The sequence below is a fragment of the Sciurus carolinensis genome, chromosome 11, assembly GCF_902686445.1.
Source record: "Sciurus carolinensis chromosome 11, mSciCar1.2, whole genome shotgun sequence".
In the NCBI taxonomy this organism is placed as follows: domain Eukaryota; kingdom Metazoa; phylum Chordata; class Mammalia; order Rodentia; family Sciuridae; genus Sciurus; species Sciurus carolinensis.
Genome location: NC_062223.1, coordinates 25,107,504 through 25,110,062, shown reverse-complemented (window position 1 = coordinate 25,110,062; position 2,559 = coordinate 25,107,504). Strand labels below are relative to the sequence as shown.

At 34.8% G+C, this 2,559-nt stretch overlaps 1 protein-coding gene across 1 annotated transcript; it reads left to right on the top strand.

The window, feature by feature from the left end:
• Positions 1–778: 778 nt before the first annotated feature.
• Positions 779–1,717, top strand: LOC124960090 (olfactory receptor 4S2). Its single transcript, XM_047518647.1, has one exon. The coding sequence runs from the start codon at positions 779–781 to the stop codon at positions 1,715–1,717; it is 939 nt and encodes a 312-aa protein (XP_047374603.1).
• Positions 1,718–2,559: the final 842 nt, after the last annotated feature.

Below are 2,559 nucleotides of genomic sequence, written 5' to 3'. Positions count from 1 at the left end.
GAACAGAACATGCTTTACTCTGCAGTTTAACCAATTATTGAAGTCAGTTAGATCATCTTGGGGGATGGGGGAACATTCTAGTTTACTTGATGAAATTTATGTGAACGTTTGCTTAAAATTCAAGAGATCTGGTTACTGACTCAAGACCTATATACTTTCTTTTTAAAATTTTTATTAATCTTTTATTTTTTCTAATTAGTTATACATGACAGTAGAATGCATTTATGCATTTTGATAAATCATACATAAATGATATATAACTCCTCATATTTTCTGATTGTACATATTGTAGGATCAGAAAACATTTTCTTATATACAAATATTAGTTTCCCCAAACAGATGTTCTTTCAAACTTAGAGTGCCTTATACAAAATAAAAACTATTTTGATCAAATTACATTTAATGTAAATACAAGTATGCCAAAATGAATCTTATAATTCTGTATAAATAATATGTATCAATCATAAGTAAAAAAAAAATTATTTGGAAAAAAACCTTAATACATAGCAGAGGAAAGATACCTGATAACTAGTGAGACTCAGGGGATTTATGTTATCTCTCTGGACACTGTTTCTTTCTCTGAAGTGAAAAAAATGAATATTTTATAGAAGTAAGATAATTGGAAAATATGCAATTTAATTTTAAGCATATTTGCCAACCAAGACTAACTATTAGTTTTTCTATTATCAACTACTAAAAGTATTCATTTGTTTTGAGTTAGAAATAAATGATGATAGTCCTTTTCTTGTGTCCTTCAGGTAATTTGTCCCTTGGGAAGATGGGCATATGGACTCATCCCATGGAAAAAATAAACAATGTATCTGAGTTCATCTTCTGGGGCCTTTCTCAGAACCCAGAAGTGGAGGAAGTCTGTTTTGTGGTGTTCTCCTTCTTCTACACAGTGATTCTTCTGGGAAACCTTCTCATCATGCTGACAGTTTGCATGGGCAACCTGTTCAAGTCTCCCATGTATTTCTTTCTCAACTTCTTGTCTTTTGTAGACATTTGTTATTCTTCGGTCACAGCACCAAAGATGATTGTTGACCTGTTAGCAAAGAACAAAACTATCTCTTATGCAGGGTGCATGCTGCAACTCTTTGGGGTGCATTTCTTTGGTTGCACTGAGATCTTCATCCTTACTGTAATGGCCTATGATCGTTATGTGGCCATCTGTAAACCCCTGCACTATATGACCATCATGGACCGGGAGAGATGCAACAAAATGTTGCTGGGGACCTGGGTAGGTGGGTTCTTACACTCCATTATCCAAGTGGCTCTGGTAGTCCAATTACCCTTCTGTGGACCCAATGAGATTGATCACTACTTCTGCGATGTGCACCCTGTACTGAAGCTTGCCTGCACAGACACCTATATTGTTGGTGTTGTTGTAACAGCCAACAGTGGTACCATTGCTCTGGGAAGCTTTGTGATCTTGCTCATCTCCTACAGTGTCATTCTGGTGTCTCTGAGAAAGCAGTCAGTGGAAGGAAGACGCAAAGCTCTGTCCACCTGTGGCTCCCACATTGCAGTGGTCATCATATTTTTTGGTCCCTGTACTTTTATGTACATGAGGCCTGACACTACCTTCTCAGAGGATAAGATGGTGGCTGTATTTTACACCATTATCACTCCAATGTTGAATCCTCTAATTTACACACTGAGAAATGCAGAAGTAAAAAATGCTATGAAGAAACTGTGGGGCAAAAAGTTGTTTTGAACCAGTGGCAAATAGTTGGGAGTAATAATTTAAGTGGAATGATCTTATGAATGATCTTAAATTTTCTCCACTGTGGTTAACTCCTCTGTACGGTAAAGACAACAGAACAAATTCACAGAATTTGAGGGAAGAACAAATGAGAGAATAACATATTTTACAGAAGAAAGTTATGATCTTTGTTTTCATACTTATTTTGTAATCAGGTAATTTCGTGAAATCTGTGTGATAGTATATTCTTGTTACAAAGAATCCTAAGCATGATCATATTCAGCATCGTTAGTTTCTTCTTCATTTTATGATTTTTGTCATTTTTTAATGCGAATATCCTATGAAGTATTATTTAAAGCTGTTTCTATGATTGGTGCATATTAAGCTCTCATATGTATATATTGCATGGATTGTAGAATACAGAAAAAAGCAACATATCGAAGCTAATGTTCTATCTAAAGTATTCAAAAGATAGGGAAAACTTAACCTAATAGACCTAGACTGAGAGGGGAGGTGTTTGCAGAATGTCAAAGAACTAACGTCTAAGCTGAAAAGACAGAAGATTCGTTTTCATCACTTGGTCTTAGGAAGAAACTTTTTCAAACTCTTGTGCTCATTGTATTCAAACAATAAGAAGATTGGACTGATTAACCTGCAATAAATAGTCCCCTTTTCAGTTGCAACATCTCAGTAATAATCTCATCCTGGATAATTATTACTTTCTTGTTTGAATTGATATTTGCTCCAAATTTGATTTGATATTTGTTGAAATTTATTTTTCTTTAGTAACTGTACACAGCACCAATGACCTCTATCTCTGTTTCATTGTATTTTCCTGAAATCTATTATCCATG